Source organism: Somniosus microcephalus, chromosome 2 (assembly GCF_052327205.1).
Source record: "Somniosus microcephalus isolate GS21.2 chromosome 2, FLI_Smic_1.0, whole genome shotgun sequence".
NCBI classification, from domain to species: Eukaryota; Metazoa; Chordata; class Chondrichthyes; order Squaliformes; family Somniosidae; genus Somniosus; species Somniosus microcephalus.
In genome coordinates, this window is record NC_140988.1 from 256,255,124 (window position 1) to 256,274,372 (window position 19,249).

Sequence of the window (19,249 nt, forward strand, 5' to 3'; positions counted from 1 at the left end):
TAACTTGTATTAACCTGCATTAAAGCTTTTGAGACAATATTTACCTCCAGCCACACTGGGCCCTCTGCATAAAAGTTGGCTTTGGAAGCTATGTAAAAAGCGTATTATACTGAGGGATGTATAATCTGTTTCTATATGATTTTAGTGCTGAAGATGCAAATAATGAACGTTATACCAAGAGGGTGTAGCATTTCCAAATTTATTACAGCAAGAGTCTACTGAACAAGCATAAAAATATTGGACTTTGTTTATATTAGACCAATCCAATTATAAGTCCTAACAAACTTTTAGACAGACATTTTCTGGATTTTTTTTATTCGTTCCTAGGATGTGGGCGTCGCTGGCAATGCCAGCATTTATTGCCCAATTAAGAATTATTAATGTAGTACATTTGCTGGAGGTGGTGGGGGGATATATTGGGGGAAAAATTCAGTTGCTTTGCGCCTCCAGCAAGCACCCTAAGAGGGCGCAAAGCAACTAACGCTCGGGCGCGGTGCCGCCAGCACCTCCCGCGAAATTCAGCCGGAGGTTAGCGGCGGCGGTAACCGTTAGCGCCCCACGGTGCTGCGCCGCCGGCGATGACGTCATCACCGTGCACAGCGCCCTGGCTGCAATCTTCGGTAGCGTCCCCTGACTTACCACCGGACGCTATGTCCGACGGGGTCAGGGGGGCCTACCTGCGGCCGGGGCAGCGCTACTTAAAGGCGCGTTGCTGGGCGGCCATTTTTGTTGCTGGCTGCCTGCCAGCACCTGCCCCCGTTGCCATCCCCGGCCTTCTGAGAAGCACCCCCCGCGGAGTGCCGGCTGCGCTCCGTGAGCCCGGCACTTCTCAAGTGCTGGGCTCTTTTGCCAGCACTCTGATCCCCAGTGGCCCAGCTGGGCCCCACTTTTCTTTAAGAAGGGGAGGAAGACCTGCAGTACCGCAGCGCCGCGATATTCCCTCACAGCGCCCCAAGAGGGAGGCGGAGCACTTCCAGTAGCGCTCCGCTTCCCTCTTGGGGCACTACCAATGAATTTCGGCTGTGGGCGTGCTAGTTTTTTTCGGGGTGCTAAAAGTCGCTCCCCGGCGAAATTAGTGCCCCAAAGTGGCCGCGACTCAATTTTCCCCCCATTATTTTTTCTTCACACATATCTCAAAAACCCATGTAAATTTCAGTAAATAACAACCGAGACATTAATTAATAGTTCTACAGTTCAACATTTAAGTATCACATAGAATTTTCTGCACAAAAAACAGCCTATTCCGTTCAACTGGTCTATGCCGGTGTTTATGCTCCACACGAGCCTCCTCCCACCCTACTTCATCCAACCCTATCTGACATATCCTTTTATTCTTTTCTTCCTCATGTACATATCTAGCTTCCACTTTAGGCATCTATGCTACTCGTCTCAACTACTCCAAGTGGTAGTGAGTTCTACATTCTCACCATCCCTGGGTAAAGAGGTTTCTCCTGAATTCCTTATTGGATTTATTAGTGACTATCTTATGTTGATGGCGACTAAAACAATGCATCATTGTTTTCAGGGAAGGTGAGTGGTTTGGAAGGGGAAGCCACAGTAGAATAATACGTGGGGCCTGGATGGAGTTTGATTGATGGGCTGAATAATCTTTCCTTGCTCTAGGCTTTCATGTTCTTAAAATTGAAGTCTGAGTTCTTACTGCACAATCAAGGGATGTCTGTAATCCCAATGGAACATACGAACAAACTGGAAAACACCTGTGTGGACCTCAGAATTGGGCTTGGCTGTAGTGCCTTTGCTACCTGTGGACTCAACTATATCAATGCTCTTCTGGCCGGCCTCCCACCTTGCATCCGCTGTAAACTTGAGCTCATCCAAAACTCTGCGGCCTGTATTCGTTCAAGTCCTGTTCACCCATTGCTTTGTGCTGGATGACCTACATTGGCTCCTGGTCCGGCAACACCTTGATTTTAAAATTCTCAACCTTGTGTTCAAATCCCTCCATGATGTCGCTCTCCGTACCTCTGTAAGAAGAATGAGAGGCGATCTCATTGAAACATACAAAATTCTTACAGGGCTTGACAGGGTAGATGCAGGGAGGATGTTTCCCCTGGCTGGGGAGTCTAGAACCAGGGGTCACAGTCTCAGAATAAGGGGTCGGCCATATAGGACTGAGATGAGGAGAAATTTCTTCACTCAGAGAGTGGTGAATCTTTGGAATTCTCTACCCCAGAGGGCAGTGGCGGCTCAGTCATTGAGTATATTCAAGACAGAAATCAATAGATTTTTGAATATTAAGGGAACCAAGGGATATGGGGATAGTGCAGGAAAGTGGAGATGAGGTAGAAGATCAGCCATAATGGGACTAATGGCTGACAAGTCCTCTGGACCTGAAGGCCTGCATCCTCGGGTTTTAAAAGAAGTGGCTGCAGAGATAGTGGATGCGTTGATTGTAATCTACCAAAATTCCCTGGATTCTGGAGAGGTCCCAGCGGATTGGAAAATCGCAAATGTAACTCCCCTATTCAAGAAAGGAGGGAGACAGAAAGCAGGAAACTACAGGTCAGTTAGCCTAACATCTGTCATTGGGAAAATGCTGGAATCCATTATTAAGGAAGTAATAGCAGGACATTTAGAAAATCATAATACAATCAAGCAGAGTCAACATGGTTTTATGAAGGAAATCGTGTTTGACAAATTTACTAGAGTTCTTTGAGGATGTAACGAGCAGGGTGGATAAAGGGGAACCAGTAGGTGTAGTGTATTTGGATTTCCAGAAGGCATTCGATAAGGTGCCGCATAAAAGGTTACTGCACAAGGTAAGAGCTCACGGAGTTAGGGGTAATATATTAGACTGGACAGAGGATTGGCTAACTGACAGAAAACAGAGAGTCAGAATAAATGGGTCATTTTCAGGTTGGCAAACTGTAACTAGTGGGGTGCCACAGGGATCAGTGCTGGGGCCTCAACTACTGTATATACAATCTATATTAATGACGTGGATGAAGGGACCGAGTGTACTGTTGCCAAATTTGCTGATGATACAAAGATAGGTGGGAAAGCAAGTTATGCGGAGTACACAAGAGTCTGCAAAGGGATATAGATAGGTTAAGTGAGTAGGCAAAAATTTGGCAGATGGAGTATAATGTGGGAAAATGTGAGGTTATCCACTTTGGAAGGAAGAATAAAAAAGCAAAATATTATTTAAATGGAGAGAGACTACAGAATGCTGCCGTACAGGGGGATCTGGGTGTCCTCGTACATGAAACACAAAAAGTTAGCATGCAGGTACAGCAAGTAATTAGCAAAGCAAATGGAATATTGGTATTTATTGCAAGGGGGATGGAGTATAAAAGTAGGGAAATCTTGCTACAACTATACAGGGTGTTGGTGAGACCACGCTTGGAGTACTGCATACAGTTTTGGTCTCCTTATTTAAGGAAGGATATACTTGCATTGGAGGCAGTTCAGAGAAGGTTCACTAGGTTGATTCCTGAGTTGAAGGGGTTGTCTTATGAGCAAAGGTTGAGCCTATACTCATTGGAGTTTAGAAGAATGAGAGGTGATCTTATTGAAACATATAAGATTCTGAGGGGGCTTGACAGGGTAGATGCAGGGAGGATGTTTCCTCTCGTGGGGGAATCTAGAACTAGGGGGCATAGTTTCAGAATAAGGGGTCGCCCATTTAAAACGGAGACGAGGAGGATTTTTTTCTCTCAGAGGGTCATGAATCTTTGGAATTCTCTACCCCAGAGAGCTGTGGAGGCTGAGTCGTTGAATACATTCAAGGTGGGGATAGACAGATTTTTGAAAAACAGGGGAATCAAGGGTAATGGGGAGCGTGCAGGAAAGTGGAGTTGAGCCCAAGATCAGATCAGCCATGATCTTATTGAATGGCGGAGCAGGCTCGAGGGGCCGAATGCCCTATTCCTGCTTCTATTTCTTATGTTCTTATGCAACCTCCTCCAGCCCTACAACCATCTGATAACTCTGCGCTCCTCCAATTATGGTCTCTGGCATATCCCCGATATTCTTCACACTACTAAGGCAGTCGTGCCTTCAGCTGCCTCAGCCCTAAACTCTGGAATTTAGGGCCGAGGCAGCTGAAGGCACGACTGCCAGTAGTAGTGTGAAGAATATCTGGAATTCCCTCCTAAACCTCTCCGCCTCTCTCTCCTCCTTTAAGATGCTCCTCAAAACCTACTCTTTAACCAAGCTTTTGGTCACCTGTCCTAATATCTCTTTATCTGGTTCGGTATCATATTTTGTTTGATAATCGCTGCTGTGAAGTGCCTTAGGATGTTTTACGACGTCAAAGGCGCTATATAAATGCAAACTTGTTGCAGTAGTGCTTCTCCCACAGTTCAGTAACCTGTCCCCCACTCATTGTCTAAGCTCAGTAATAAACCATGACTACTGAAGCAAGGCACGAGAGTAAAAGTTAGTGAAAAAAGGTAAATTGGTGTGATCAAAGTTCACTCTGATACATCTGCTCACAATCTGTTCCACAAGAGCATTTAATGTTCATAAGGGCACGATATTTGGAAAAAAATTGATGTTTGCCATATCCCTGTAATAATTAGGCTTGTATTTATCTTAATATTATGTGACTACTAATTTCTAACCCATTTAAGGCCTCTTTTGGACTTGTGTCCTGTTATTTTAAATCTTCTTCAAATCCTCTATTTTATACCAACGCTAGTGATGTCAACTCCTTGACCCCATTCTTGAAAGTGTAGTCACTAATGTAGGAAAACACAGTAGCCAATTTACACACAAGGTCCCACAAACTGCAGAGACACAAATGACCAGTCAATCCGTTTCTAGTGATGTTGGTTGAGGGACAAATGCTGAGCAGGACACCGGGAAATCTCCCCTACACTTCCTCAAACAGTGCTGTGGGATCCTTTACAACCACCCAAGGGGGCCTCGGTTTAACATCCCATCTGAAAGACGGCACCTCCGACATTGCAGCACTCCCTCAGTACTGCACTGGGAGTATCAGCCTAGATTATGTGCTCAAGTCCCTGGAATGGGGCTTGAACCCACGACTTTCTGACACAGCGGAGAGAGTGCTACCCACTTGGCCAAAGCTAGTTAGTCATAAAGTGGTTTTGTTGTCTCAGCGTACTTTGGGAATGACACCCTCCACATGCACTCATCATCTTCCAAAGCAAACTATGTCCACCTCTGTCTGATTCAGGAAGTATGGCTATTGGTAGGTAGGCAGAGAGCAGCTCTCGTGTGGCCTGAACTTCCTGGCATCTCCTAATTCGTCCTTTTCTTCGTCCAAGAATACCGGATGGGGCATTCCCATTGGGAAACCCGGTCCCAGTAATCCTGCTGGGGACACAAAATAAATAATTTACAATTGGCACAGAGGCTCAAGAGAAGCTGAGGTGGTAAGGAGTATCAGGGGATATGGATCAAAATTGGGAAAATGGAGTAGAGTTGCAGGTCAGCCACGATCTAACTGAATGGCAGACCAGGCCAGAGGGGCTGAATGGCCTCCTAATGTTCCAAAGCCCAACAGGAAGATATTGGATTAAAGTCACTTTGGTACTGCAAGGTACATTCTTTAATAAACAGACTCCAATTATTTACCTCAATGTTTCAAAATATAAAGTAAAAACTACATTAGCTACATATGAACAATATGTGTTGTGAGTGGTCATTAACCTAGTCATGCTATGGACAACAAGAGAGGTAAGGGACAACATAAAAATAAAAAAAGCATACAAAAATGCAAACAAATTGCACAGATCCTGGCAAATGGAAGAGATACAAAGAACAGCAAAGGGTGACAAAACAGGTAGTAAGAGCTACAGAAGAGTATGAAATGAAACTTGCAAGGGATATCAAAATCAACACAATTTTTTTTTACATTAGGAAAAAGAGGGTGGTCAAGAGCGACGCGGGCCCCTTAAAAACTGATAATGGTGATATTGTAATTGAAAATAAGGAAATGGTGGACATGTTAAATAATTACTTTGCGTCAGTATTTACAGTAGAGGAAGAGGATAGTATGCCGGACACTCCAAGGAAACTAATTTTGAATCAGGGACGGGGACTCACCATAATTAACATAAGCAAATTAAGTCATGAAGAAAATAATTGCACTAAAGAGTGACAAATCCCCAGGACCAGATGGTTTCCATCCCAGGGATTTAAAGGAAGTAGGTGAGCATATTGCAGATGCCCTAACTATAATCTTCCAAAGTTCTCTTGATTCATGAACCGTTCCTTTAGATTGGAAAATTGCACGTCACTCCACTATTTAAGAAGGGTGAGAGAGGGAAACCAGGGAATTAACATCTGTTGTCGGGAAGTTACCAGATTCTACAATTAAGGATAGAGTGACTGAACACCCTGAAAATTTTCAGCTGATCAGAGAGAGCAAGCATGGATTTGTAAAGGGTAGGTCATGCCTGACATATCATTGAATTTTTTGAAGAGGTGACTAGAGTAGTGGACAAGGGTATGTTATTTATATGGACTTCCAAAAGGCATGTGATAAAGTCCCTCATAAGAGACTGTTAGTTAAAGATACAACTCATGGAATTGAAGGCAAATTATTGACCTGGTTAGGAAATTGGCTGAGCGGCAGGAGACAGAGAATAGGGATAATGGGCAGGAACTCAAATTGGCAGGATGTGACTAGTGGTGTCCCACAGGGATCTGTGTTGGGGCCTCAACAATTCACTGTATTTATTAACGACTTAGATCATGGGATAGAGAGCCACATATCCAAGTTTGCTAATGGCACAAAGATATGAGGTATTGAAACAGTGTAGATGGAAGCATAAAATTACAAAGAGATAGATTAAGTGAATTGTGTGGCAAATGGAGTTTAACGTAGGCAAGTGTGAGGTCATCCACTTTGGACCAAAAAAGGATAGGTCAGAGTACTTTCCAAATGGTGAAAAGCTGGAAGCCGTGAAGGTCCAAAGAGATTTAAGGGTCCATGTACATAGATCATTAAAATGTCATGGACAGATACAGAAAATCATCAAAAAGGCTAATGGAATGCTGGCCTTTATATCTAGAGGACTAAAATACAAGAGGGTAGAAGTTATGCTGCAGCTTTAGAAAGCCTTGGTTAAGCCACACCTGGAGTACTGTGTTCAGTTTTAGACACCACACCGTTGGAAGGATATATTAGCCTTGGAGGGAGTGCAGCGTAGATTTAGCAGAATGATTCCTGGACTCCAAGGGTTACATTATGAGAAGACATTACACAAACTAGGGCTGATTGAAGTTTTCAAACTATTAAGGGGAACTGATAGGGTAGATAGAGGGAAACTATTTCCACTGGTTGAAGAGTCTCAGACTAGGGGACAAAGCCTAAAAATTAGAGCCAGTCCTTTCAGGAGCGAAGTTAGGAAACACTTTTACATAAAAAGGGTGGTAGAAGTTTGGAACACTCTTCCGCAAACGGCAGTTGATGCTAGGTCAACCGATAATTTTAAATCTGGGATCGATAGATTTTTGTTAACCAAAGGTATTAAGGGATATGGGGCAAAGGCAGGTACTGTATATGGATTTAGGTCACAGATCAGTCATGATCTCATTGAATGGCGGAGCAGGCTTGAGGGGCTAAATGGCCTACTCCTGTTCCTATGCACTTTTTTGATCATAGTATATTTCAGCTCTTGGGTTTGATAAGCTGCCATCCTTGTTGGAAGGGGTTCCTGGCTATATACTTTTTCCAGAGATTTGCAACCATTGTAAAAGTTAAGTAAAGTAAAGCACTTGCCCTTATATAGCACCGTTCATGACCTCAGGACACCTCAAAGAGCTTTACAGCTAATGAAGTACTTTTGAAGTGCAGTCACTATTGTAATGTAGGGATATGCGGCTACCGATTTGCACACAGCATGGTCCCACAAACAGCAAGGTCCCACAAACAGCAATGAGATAAATGATGAGATAAGGGGGGAGAAATTGGGTGGAGCCGCAAACGGGGCGCCAAGCTCGCCTGGGCGCCAGATTTTGCGCTGCGATCGGAGCAGCAGCGATCGCCGGAAATTCAGCTTGAGCGCCCCAAGAGGGACACAAGGCGAGGCTCGAGGCGCTCTGCGTCCCTCTTAGGGCGCTGAAACTGAATATCACAGCGCAACGTGCCGCAGGCGCGCTGCGGTACTGCAGGCCTTCCTCCCATTCTTAAGGGGGAGGGGCCTGCACCAGTGCGATGAGCGATCGCGAGTGTCGGCAAAAGAGCCCGGCACCGAGGAGAAGTGCCGGGCTCTCGGAAAGCAGCCGGCAATGCCACGGGGGGAGAACAGGAGGCCGGGGACGGAGGTGCTGGCAGGCGGCCGCCGAAAAAAACGGCCGCCCTGCACCTCCACCTTAATTTGCGCCACTACCGCCACAGGTAGGCCCCGTGAACCGGGCGCGATTAGCGAGCGGCGCTACAGAGGCGGTCGCTGCCAAATATCGCGATTGGGGCGGTAGCGGGGCGCTGTGCACACTGATGACGTCATCAGTGGCGGCGCAGCGCAACAGGCTAACGCCGCCATTAGCGCCCCAGCTAAATATCGCGGGAGGCGTGGCCAGTGGCGCTAAAGCCACTGAGTGCCCTCTTTAGGCGCTAACTGGTGGCGCAGCCCACCGAATTTCTCCCCCAATATGTTTTAGTGATGTTGGTTGTGGTATAAATGTTGGCCAGGACATCAGGAGAACACCCCTGTTTTTCTTTGAGTGTCAGCCGTGGCTCAGTTGGTGGCACTTTCACCTCCAAGTCAGAAAGTTGTGGGTGCACTCTAGAGACTTGAGCACAACAATCTAGACTGACACTCCAGTGCAGTACCGACGGTGTGCTGCACTATTGGAGGTGCCATCTTTCAGATGGGACGTTAAACCGAGGCCCCGTCTGCTCTCTCAGGTTGACTTAAAAGATCTTATGGTACTATTTTGAAGAAAAGTAGGAGCTATCCCCAGTGTCCTGGCCAATATTTATTCCTCAATCAACATCACTAAAACAGATTATCTGGTCATTATCATATTGCTGTTCGTGGGAGCTTGCTGTGTGCAAATTGGCTGCCATGTTTCCAATTACAACAGTGACTACATTTTAAAAGTACTTCATTGGCTGTAAAGCGCTTTGGGACATGCTGAGGTCATTATAAATGCAAGTCTTTCGTTTTGTACGTCTACCTCAGAGGGCAGACACCTCGGATGAATGCCTCATCTGAAAGATGGCACCTCCTGCAGTTCAACATTTCCTCAGTACTGCAATGAAGTGTTAGCCTAGCTTATGTGCTCGAGTCTCTCAATCAGAAGCTTGAAGCCACAAGCTTCTGATTCAGAGGTGAGTGCTACTACTAAGCAACAACTGACACTTTAACATTGTACCCTTTCCCTGGATCGATCACCTGCTATACTTTGTGAATGAGGGATCACACAGTAATCAATGGTAAATGTCTTAGTTATGGGGAGGGTCAAATGCTTGATGGTGTCCAGGGCTCACACTCCTTCCATGTGAGACAGCAATTCATGCTTACTTCATGTAATCTATTGTACTGTATTCACTGCCCATGGTAGACTCCTCCACATTGGAGAGATCAAATACAGATTAGGTGACCGCTTCACTGAGCATCTCCATTCTGTCTGCAAATGTCCTGCCAGTGGTTCACCACTTTACCTTCCCCTCCCATCCCACTCTGACATCTCTGTCTTCAGTCTCCTATACTGTTCCAATGAAGCTCAATGCAAGCTTCAGGAACAGTACTTCATCTTCCATCTTCCTCTGGAGCCCCCTGGTCTGAATATTATCTTCAGTAACTTCAGAACCTAGCTACAGTGAGTGCTCTTGATGTGGATATGACAGTGTCTGGGTGGGGGTGGGGGTGGGGTGGGAAAAGAGATCAATATTTAGGTTGTAGAGCCTTCATCAAAACACGGACTCTGAGAATCTGAGCTAGTGGTGTGACACCTGTTTATTTTCCCGTTAGTCTCGACTGGTGGTTTTAATTGCACTTTTGTGTTTTAATTTCATAGCTGCTGCATTTTAATTTATCTCTTTCTTTATTCTTCCTTATTTTCTCATGCTTTTGTTTGTATAGACCTCTCCTGTGTCTCTTCACCCTCACTACAACACACAATTAACATTCCCACATTTAGATTAGCAGAACTGAATGGAACAAACTTAGACATACCTACTTACTTTAGTCACCCCGATTATAAGTGATATTTTAGCCATACTTCAACAACAGTACATCAACTTACCTAGTAACATTCTGAATGCTGGCCAGCCTACACCTTGGGTCATTCCACACCAGTTGTGGCTGTACACAGGTGTGTTGTTAATGTATATACCCTATATATATCTCATAACCCTTCAGTGGGCTGCTTATTCACGGTGACTGGGTGTAGACAAGCTATGACATTCCTTGCAATCCAGGGTCATTGCACACCCAGTGGTATCATGCCTCATGACTATTCTTGATTGGGACTCAGCTCTTCACCTGGGTCAACAATCACCAAAAATGTGCCCCACTTTGTTACAATTAGAGCACCCAAGATGTCTGGAATTACCCATTGGGGACCTAGTCTGTGGTGTGCCCGCAGCTCTTGGGGTCATCAATGCTTGCCTAGCTAGGTGAGTTTCCCCACAACCGATTGGTGGGGTAAATCCAACTGCCATTCAATCACCAGGATCCCGATGCTCATAAGGCCACAAAGAGATCATCATGTTTGTCTAACTGTCTCAGGGTTTAACACTCCTGGACTACTTAGATCTTCTGCAACTATTTCCAGAAATCAATCCTATAACATTAATTAACACAGATCTTTATAATCTGTTATATTCTCCCCATCTAGGCACAATTTACAAATAGCTTCTAGTTTTATGACTAATCCTTTAAGAAGCATTATACATAACTTTCCGCAACTACTTACATTTTGCTTGTATGTTTCACATGTTAAGTCATAAACTGTAAGAATAATGACCAGAAACTTAACTGAACCAGCCACATAAATACTGTGGCAACAACAGCAGGTCAGAGGCTGGGTATTCGGCGGTGAGTGTCTCACCTCCTGACTTCCCAAAGCCTTTCCACCATCTACAAAGCACAAGTCAGGAGTGTGATGGAATAGTCTCCACTTGCCTGGAAGAATGCAGCTCCAACAACTCAAGAAGCTCGACACCATCCAAGACAAAGCAGCTCGCTTGATTGGCATCATAGAAACATAGAAGATAGGAGCAGGAGTAGGCCATTCGGCCCCTCGAGCCTGCTCCGCCATTCAATGAGATCATGGCTGATCATCCAAATTCAGTACCCTGTCCCTGCTTTCTCCCCATATCCCTTGATCCCTTTAGCCTTAAGAAATATATCCAACTCCTTCTTGAATATATTTAATGAATTGTCCTCTACTGCCTTCTGTGGTAGAGAATTCCACAGGTTCACCACTCTCTGGGTGAAGAAATTCCTCCTCATTTCTGTCCTAAATGGCTTACCCCTTATCCTTAGACTGTGACCCCTGGTTCTATACTCCCCGACCATCGGGAACATCCTTCCTGCATCTAGTCTGTCCAGTCCTGTCAGAATTTTATAAGTTTCAATGAGATCCCCTCTCATTCTTCTAAACTCCAGCGAGTATAAGCCCAATCGACCCAATCTCTCCTCATACATCATTCCTGCCATCCCAGGTACCAGCCTGGTGAATCTTCGCTGAACTCCCTCCATGGCAAGAACATCCTTCCTCAGATAAGGCGACCAAAACTGCACAAAATCCTCAAGGTGTGGTCTCACCAAGGCCCTGTACAACTGCAGCAAGACATCCTTGTTCCTGTACTCAAACCCTCTCGCTACGAAGGCCAACATACCATTTGCCTTCTTAACCGCCTGCTGCACCTGCATGCTTACCTTCAGCAACTGGTGCACAAGGACACCCAGGTGTCGTTGCACTTCTCCTTCTCCCAATCTATTGCCGTTCAGATAATAATCTGCCTTACTGTTTTTTGACACCAAAGTGGATAACCTCGCATTTATCCACGTTACTGTATATTGCATCTGCCATGCTTCTGCCCAATCACCCAACCCGTCCAAATCATCCTGGAGTTTCTCAGCATCCTCCTCACAGCACACACGCCCACCCAGCTTTGTGTCGTCTGCAAACTTGGAGATATTACATCTAGTTCCCTCGTCTAGATCATTAATATATATTGTGAATAGCTGGGGTCCAAGGACTGATCCCTGCGGTACCCCACTAGTCACTGCCTGCCACTCGGAAAAAGACCCGTTTATTCCAACTCTTTGCTTTCTGTCTGCCAACCAGTTCTCTATCCAAGTCAATACCTTGCCCTCAATCCCATGTGCCTTAACTTTACACGCTAATCTCTTATGCGGGACCTTATCGAAAGCCTTCTGAAAGTCCAAATACACCACATCCACTGGTTCTCCCTTATCTATTTTACCAGTTACATCCTCAAAAAATTCCAGTAGATTAGTCAAGCATGATTTACCTTTTGTAAATCTATGTTGACTTTGTCCGATCCTGTCACTGTTTTCCAAGTGCACTGCTATTACATCTTTTATAATGGACTCTAGCAGTTTCTCCACTACCGATGTCAGGCTTACCGGTCTGTAATTCCCCGTTTTCTCTCTACCACCTTTTTTGAATAGTGGGGTAACATTAGCTACCCTCCAATCCATGGGTACTGTTCCAGATTCCATCGAATGTTGGAAGATGATCAGCAATGCATCTACTACTTCTAGGGCCACTTCCTTAAGTACCCTAGGATGTAGCTTATCAGGCCCTGGGGATTTATCGGCCTTCAATCCCGTCAATTTCCCTAACACCATTTCCCTACAAATACCGATTTCATTCAGTTCCTCCCTTTCATCAGACCCTCTGTTCCCATCCACCACCTTAAGCATTCACTCCCTCCACCACCGGCGTACCGTGGCTGCAGTGTGTACCACCGACAAGATGCACTGCAGCAATTCACCAAGGCTTCTTCAGCAGCACCTTCCAAATCCGCGACCTCTACCACCTAGAAGGACAAGGGCAGCAGGCGCAAGGGAACACCACCACCTCCAAGTTCCTCTCAAGTCACACACCATCCTGAGTTGGACGTATATCCCGTTCCTTCATCGTCGCTGGATCAAAATCCTCGAACTCTCTCCCTAACAGCACTGTGGGACTGCCTTCACCACACGGACTGCAGCGGTTCAAGGCGGCGGCTCAAGGGCAACAATGGATGGGCAATAAATGCTGGCTTTGCCAGCAATGCCCACATCCCATGAACGAATAATGCATTCTACATAGTCTGCAGTGTCTATTAGATCAACAAAAGAAAATGCAATGAGCTTTCACTGCTTCATGACAATAGCAGTCTTTTCGGCCAAACTTATTTGTTCCACTTATTGTGGCTTGTTAATAATTCAAAAGCACTTCTAAATCCATCATTGCCATCCACTTCTTTAAAATTCGGTATCAGATTGAATTTAGTGAAATTATTATAGTGGGGTAGATCAACTATATTCTCACTTATTGTACTAGTGGTAAATACTCCTTTCTCTGCCAAAGACAGAACATGTCTTTTTGCTCTGCCTCATAATTGTGGAAAGCCTTTACTTGTCACTCTTTCGCCAGTTCCTCTGCCTAGTATTGGCACTGATGTTCCTTCTCATTAATCTCAAATTTACTGTGTTCCTTCTCCTCCTCCGTCTCTTCACGTTAATCCTTTGCAGCCTCTAGTTTCAGCACATAAGTGCATGTTCCTTTGTTCTTCAGAGGTTCTTACCTCTGCCAACAAGTAGGCTAATTCAAACTCTCTCTCTACTTCTTTTTGAGCTCATGTACACATTTTTAACTACTGCTGTCTGCTATTACTCAATTTCCTTTTCAATTTAAATGTTTGACTAGTTTGTTGGTCTGAGTGATATCCTAAACTGATGTCACCAACATTATGGGAGAGAAATTGGACCAGGTCACACCTGATTTGTGAGCGAAAAATAGGAGTTGGGGTGACCAATTTCCAGGAAGTGCACCGTCTGCCAAACTGGCAACTTCTCCCTGGGTCACCCACCTAAAGCCGGTGTTAGGACACTGATTAGCATATTCAAGGCCCTAACACCTGTTTTAAAACTCCAATGCCAAATTCAGCAAAAACTGGGCGAAGCTTGCCTGGTATAACACTAGCCAGATGCAGCATTAAACTCTCTGTACTTTAGCCAAACAATGCATCTTAACCCCAAGCTCAAAAGAGCACTTCTCAATGCGAAAGTGTGATTTTTTTCCTATTTTTCACACCAGTTATGCATGTAGTGTCTCTGAATGAAATAAACAATTTGTGCCAAATTACAGAGTTTTCAGTACATTAATCTGAGGTAGGTTAGATTTGAACCCAAATTCCAATGGTGAAATTGCAGTGTGCTAACTCACTGTGGAATGTGGGAATTCCTAGACGCTTCTTGCAGTCAGGATGGCCACATGTGCAGTAAGTGCCAACGGTTTGGCCAACTTGAGATCCGGTTTTCGGAGCTCGAGCGTCTGCTGGAGGCACTGCGGTGTATCCGCGAGGCTGAGAGTTACGTGGATAGCACGTTTTTAGACGTGGTCACACCGCAGCTTAATAAAGTGCAGTCAGAGAGGGAATGGGTGACCACCAGTCAGTAGAAGGGGGGCAGGCAGGTAGTCAGGAAAGCCCCAGAGTGCATCTCACTCAACAACTGTTTTTCTATGTTGGAAAATGGTGAGAGTGACGGTTCCTCTGGGAAATACAGCCAGAGCCAAGTTCATGGCACTGGGTGGCTCAGCTGCACAAGGAGGGAGGAGCAAGAGTGGAAGGGCAATAGTGGTAGGAGACACAATAGTTAGGGGTGCAGACAGGCATTTCTGCGGCCACAGACGTGACTCCAGGATGGTATTTGCCTCCCTGGTGTCAGGGTCAAGGATGTCACTGAACGGCTGCAGGGCATTCTGAAGGGGGAGGGTGAACAGTCAGAGGTCGTGGTTCACATTAGTACCAACGACATGGGTAGAAAGAGGGGTGAGGTCCTGCAACAAGAATTTAGGGAGCTAGGTAGCAGATTAAAAAGCAGGACCTCAAAGGCTGTAATCTCTGGATTACTCCCGGTTCCACGTGCTAGTGAGTATAGGAATAGGAGGATAGAGCAGATGAATTCGTAGCTAAAGAGTTGGTGCAGGAGGGAGGGCTTTAGTTTCCTGGATCACTGGGTCTGTTTCTGGGGAAGGTGGGACCTGTACAAGTCGGACGGGTTGCACCTGAACCGGAACGGGACCAACATCCTTGCGGGGAGGTTTGCTAGTGCTGTTAGGAGGGGGTTTAAACTAACTTGGCAGGGGGATGGGATACGGAGTGGAGCTATAGTAGGGGGTGATGCACAGCCAAATATAGGAGGAAAAAACAAGTCAGCCTGGAAGGCAGAGCAAATATGTAACGGCACAATGGAGTATGGCAAGGCTGGGTGGCATTTATTTTAATGCAAGGAGTCTTACGAGTAAGGCAGATGAATTGAAGGTGTTGATGAACACATGGGAGTATGATATTGTTGCTATCACAGAGACATGGCTGAGGGAGGGGCAGGACTGGCAGCTCAATATTCTGGGGTATAGAATCTTCAGGCGACACAGAGGGGGGTGTAAAAGAGGGGGTGTTGCAATATTAATCAAGGAGTCAATTACTGCAGTAAGCAGGGGTGATATCTTAGCAGGCTCCTCTAATGAGGCCATATGGGTAGAACTTAAAAACAAAAAGGGGGCAAGCACTTTGCTAGGAGTGTACTATAGGCCCCCAAATAGTCAGGGGGCGATAGAAGAACAGATATGTAGGCAAATCTCAGAAGTGTAGAAAAAATAGGGTAATAATAGTAGGGGATATCAACTTCACAATATTAACTGGGATAGTCAGAGTGTGAAAGGCTTAGAGGATGCGGAATTCTTAAAGTGCATCCAGGAGAGCTTTTTGAGCCAGCATGTAGAAAGTCCTACAAGAGATGGGGCGGTAGTGGACCTAATTCTAGGGAATGTAGCCGGGCAAACGGTAGAAGTGTCAGTAGGAGAGCATTTTGGTGACAGTGACCATAATTCGGTGAGATTTAAGGTAACCATGGAAAAGGGACAAAGATGGACCGGGAATAAAGGTTCTAAATTGGGGGAAGGCCGATTTTAACATGATAAGGCAGGATCTGGCCAAAGTGGACTGGAATCAGCTACTTGTAAGAAAATCCACATCAGAGCAGTGGAAGTCATTCAGAAAGGAAATGAGAGAGAGTACAGCGCCAACATGTTCCCGTAAAGGTGAAGGGTTGGACCAACAAGTCCAGGGAACCCTGGATGTCAAGAGATATACAAGAATGGATTAGGAAAATAAGGGAGGCTTTTGGCAGATACAAAGGACTAAAAACAGTGGAAGCCCTAGAGGAGTATAGAAAGTGCAGGGGGGTACTTAAAAAAGAAATTAGGAGAGCGAAGAGGGGGCATGAAAAAACACTGGCAGGCAAAATAAAGGAAAATCCCAAGGTGTTTTATAAGTATATTAAGGGCAAGAGAATAACCAGTGAAAGAGTAGGGCCCATTAGGGACCAAAGTGGCAATCTGCGTGTAGAGCCGGAAGATGTAGGTGAGGTTTTAAATGAATATTTTGTATCTGTGTTCACTATGGAGAAGGACGATGTAGGCATAGAAATCAGGCAGGGGGATTGTGATATACTTGAACAAATTAGCATTGAGAGGGAGGAGGTACTAGTGGTTTAGCAGGCTTAAAAGTAGATAAATCCCCAGGCCCAGGCGAGATGTATCCCAAGCTGCTGTGTGAGGCAAGGGAGGAGATTGCAGGGGTTCTGACACAAATTTTCAGAACCTCTCTGGCCACAGGGGAGGTGCCAGAGGACTGGAGGACAGCTAGTGTAGTACCATTATTCAAGAAGGGTAGTAGAGATAAACCAGGGAATTACAGGCCAGTGAGCCTAACATCAGTGGTAGGGAAATTATTGGAAAAAATTCTGAGGGACAGAATTAGTCACCACTTGGAGAGGCAAGGATTAATCAAGGATAGTCAGCATGGCTTTGTCAGGGGGAGATCATGTCTGACCAATTTGATTGAATTTTTCAAGGGGGTGACTAGGTGTGTGGATGAAGGTAGTGCAGTTGATGTAGTCTACATGGACTTCAGTAAGGCTTTTGACAAAGTCCCGCATGGGAGACTGGTCAAGAAGGTAAGAGCCCATGGGATCCAGGGCAATTTGGCACATTGGATCCAAAAATGGCTTAGTGGCAGGAGGCAGAGAGTGATGGTTGAAAGTTGTTTTTGTGACTGGAAGCCTGTGTCCAGTGGTGTACCACAGGGATCGGTGCTGGGTCCCTTGCTGTTTGTAGTGTACATAAATGATTTAGATATGAATGTAGGAGGTATGATCAGTAAGTTCGCAGATGACACAAAAATTGGTGGGGTGGTAAATAGTGAGGAGGGAAGCCTCAGGCTACAGGACGATATAGACGGGTTGGTCAGATGGGCAGAACAGTGGCAAATGGAATTTAACCCTGAAAAGTGTGAGGTGATGCATTTTGGGAGGACTAACAAGGCAAGGGAATACACAATGAATGGTAGGAACCTAGGAAGGACAGAGGATCAGAGGGACCTTGGTGTGCATGTACATAGATCCCTGAAGGCAACAGGACAGGTAGATAAGGTGGTTAAAAAGGCATATGGGATACTTGCCTTCATTAGCCGAGGCATAGAATATAAGAGCAGGGAGGTTTTGATGGAGCTGTACAAAATGCTAGTTGGGCCACAGCTGGAATACTGTGTGCAGTTCTGGTCGCCACACTATAGGAAGGATGTGATTGCATTAGAGAGGGTGCAGAGGAGATTCACCAGGATGTTATCTGGGCTGGAGCATTTCAGCTATGAAGGGAGACTGGACAGGCTGGGGTTGTTTTCCTTAGAGCAGAGAAGGCTGAGAGGGGACCCGATTGAGGTGTACAAAATTATGAGGGGCATAGATAGGGTAGATAGAAAGGAACTTTTCCCCTTAGTAGAGGGGTCAGTAACCAGGGGACATAGTTTCAAGGTAAGGGGCAGGAGGTTTAGAGGGGATTTGAAGGAAAACTTTTTCAGGTGGTTGGAATCTGGAACTCACTGCCTGAAAGGGTGGTAGAGGCAGGAATCCTCACAACATTCAAGAAGCATTTAGATGAGCACTTGAAACGCCACAGCATACAAGGCTACGGACCAAGTGCTGGAAAATGGGATTAGAATAGATAGGGCTTGATGGCCAGCGCAGGCACGATGGGCCGAAGGACCTCTTTCTGTGCTGTATAACTGTATGACTCTTAAAAAAAAAAAGGTCTTACGGAACTGCTATTCCCTTACAAAAACAGTTCAGTAAAATATTGCTTCTTGAATTTTATAAACAGAGGAGAATATACACAAGTGCCACCAATCTCTATGGCTGCTTTCAGCACATTACATTTACACATAAGAGCACCACCATTATAGATATCCACTGCTGTAGTTGATAAAGCGAAAAGGAAAAAAAAAAAACTTTGTTCACCTTTGTGTATTGCATACTTACAGCTGCAATACACACAAAGATGGATGGATGAAGTTTAGAGTCTGTCCTTTCAGGTTTCACTACAGACAACCTATGAGAAAGTTCCTGGCAGATGTCATGTTTTATGTGAAAGGCATCTTAGATGGGATTCAGTGCTGTGGAGTATGAATGAAACTAGTGTGATTACTGTTAGTCTATATTGTATCTCGGGCCAACTTTTGCATATCCATTATTAAAAAAAACATATTTTTTGTTATTTGATCACAGTTCATCCATTTGTCAGGTGTTTTCACCCACCTCCTGGCAGGATTCCTACAGCTGGATAAAGGATGGAAATTCTTTTCCAACAATAGAACCTGTATTCAAAAAGCTACTAAAATGGGAAACAGACAGCAAAAAAATTGAAAAAAGGGGAATCAGAAAAATGAATAAATGCAGTTAGACAAATCATTAAATGTATATATTTATCACGATGTTGTGGTGAAAAAGTATGTTGCAGCACTTAACAAGGCTCCAACTGCAAGTTTAGTTGTCAGAAGTCTGAAATTACAAAAGTACAAATAGCTTCAAACTGATTTAAGCATTTTTTTTGGCTGAACCAATTTAAATGCAAAATGTAGTTTTCAATTTTATCCAAAAGCAGCTACAAGCCAAGTGATCATGGCCAACCAACGTAACATATTTGAATCTTCCTGATAATTCCTGGAATGAAACTGGGCAGGTGGAAGGGGCATCAGTGGGAGAGCATTTTGGAGGTAGTGATG

General features: G+C 45.0%; 1 protein-coding gene across 5 annotated transcripts in view; it reads right to left on the reverse strand.

The window, feature by feature from the left end:
* The window catches only part of cwc27 (CWC27 spliceosome associated cyclophilin), a 404,246-nt gene that overhangs the window by 245,879 nt on the left and 139,118 nt on the right, over nt 1-19,249 (reverse strand). Inside the window, exon 11 of one of the 5 annotated variants that reach the window (XM_085971244.1) lies at nt 5,040-5,304. The exons of the other annotated variants lie outside the window; for them this stretch is intronic. Coding sequence (XP_085827370.1) covers nt 5,055-5,304 — 250 coding nt within the window. The 3' untranslated portion in view covers nt 5,040-5,054. Of the gene's footprint in view, nt 1-5,039; nt 5,305-19,249 lie in introns of those variants that run through there. 5 annotated transcript variants of the gene reach the window in all.